This window comes from Rhinopithecus bieti, unplaced genomic scaffold, assembly GCF_001698545.2.
Source record: "Rhinopithecus bieti isolate Rb0 unplaced genomic scaffold, ASM169854v2 scaffold_19666, whole genome shotgun sequence".
In the NCBI taxonomy this organism is placed as follows: Eukaryota; Metazoa; Chordata; class Mammalia; order Primates; family Cercopithecidae; genus Rhinopithecus; species Rhinopithecus bieti.
Genome location: NW_016809470.1, coordinates 6,286 through 7,856, shown reverse-complemented (window position 1 = coordinate 7,856; position 1,571 = coordinate 6,286). Strand labels below are relative to the sequence as shown.

The window sequence follows — 1,571 nt, the reverse complement described above, 5'->3', positions numbered from 1 at the left end:
GGCCTGCCTGGACTCGGGGAGGGGGTGTTCTACAGACGCATTTCAGCCCTGCAGGAGGGGCTGGGGCTGGGCTCATGACAGTCTCTGCAGCAAGACAGGAGAGACGGAAGCTGCCCGGAGAACTGCCACTCCATGGCCTGTGGGCGTCCAGGGGTGAGCGGCAGCGATGGTGTTCCCACGGAGGAAACACACTGGAAATCGTGCGGAAGATGGGAAGATGCAGGCTGGGGTGTGGAGAAGGACCAAGACCCTGCCTGGTGGATGGCACCCCCGTAGCAGCCGTGAGAAAGCCCGGTCCCCACCATGCTCCCTGGGAGTCCCCACCGGCTACTCTGGAAGGCTGCTGGCTCCCAGGATGTCCGCCGGGCTGAACAGTCCTTGCTGTCCCTCCGTACCCTCCTCCCTGAATGCAGCCTCCATCTCCTCCAAAAATGCAACCTCCTTCTCCTTCTCCCCCAATGGAGCCTCGTTCCCCTCCTCCCCCCCAAATGTAGCCTCTACTCTCCTCCCCAAATGCAGCCTCCTTCCCCTCCTCCTGAAATGCAGTCTCCATCTCCTCCCTCCTCCCCAAATGCAGCCTCCTTCGCCTCCTCCCTGAATGCAGCCTCCGTCTCCTCCAAAAATGCAACCTCCTTCCTTTCCTCCCCCAGTGCAGCCTCCATCCCCTCCTTCCCAAATGCAGCCTCCTTTTCCTCCTCCTCCTCCCCAAATGCAGCCTCCTTATCCTCTCCCAAAATGCAGCCTCTGGCCCCCCTCCCCAAATGCAGCCTCCTTCCCTCCTCCCCAAATGCAGCCTCCATCTCCCTCCTCCCCAAATGCAGCCTCCTCCTCCTCCCCAAATGCAGCCTCCTCCTCCTCCCCAAATGCAGTCTCTGTCCCCTCCTTCCTTCCCAATGCAGCCTCCTTCCCAAATGCAGCCTCCTTCCCCTCCTCCCGAAATGCAGTCTCCATCTCCTCCCTCCTCCCCAAATGCAGCCTCCTTCGCCTCCTCCCTGAATGCAGCCTCCGTCTCCTCCAAAAATGCAACCTCCTTCCTTTCCTCCCCCAGTGCAGCCTCCGTCCCCTCCTTCCTGAATGCAGTCTCCTTTTCCTCTTCCCCAAATGCAGCCTCCTTCTGCTCCCAAAATGCAGCCTCTGTCCCCATTCCCCAAATGCAGCCTCCTTCCCCTTCCCCCCAAATGCAGCCTCCTTTTCCCTCCTTCCTAAATGCAGCCTGTCCCCTGCTCCCCAAATGCAGCCTCCATCCCCTCCTCCCCAAATGCAGCTTCCTTCCCCTCCTCCCTGAATGCAGCCTCCTCCCCCTCCTCCCCAAATGCAGCCTCCTTCCCCTCCTCCCCAAATGCAGCCTCCATCCCCTCCTCCCCAAATGCAGCCTCCTCCCCAAATACAGCCTCCATCTCCCTCCTCCCCGAATGCAGCCTCCTTCCCCTTCTCCCCAAATGCAGTCTCTATCCCCTCCCTCCTCCCCAATGCAGCCTCCTTCCCAAATTACAGCCTCCTTCCCCTCCTCCCAAAATGCAGCCTCCATCTCCTCCCTCCTCCCCAAATGCAGCCTCCTTCCCCTCCTCCCC

At 60.6% G+C, this 1,571-nt stretch overlaps 1 protein-coding gene across 1 annotated transcript in view; it reads left to right on the top strand.

The window, feature by feature from the left end:
- The first annotated feature begins 6 nt into the window (after window positions 1-6).
- LOC108540433 (uncharacterized) overlaps window positions 7-1,571 on the top strand; it is a 6,539-nt gene continuing 4,974 nt past the window's right edge. The window contains 1 exon segment of the mRNA XM_017889507.1: window positions 7-366. Coding sequence (XP_017744996.1) covers window positions 75-366 — 292 coding nt within the window. The 5' untranslated portion in view covers window positions 7-74.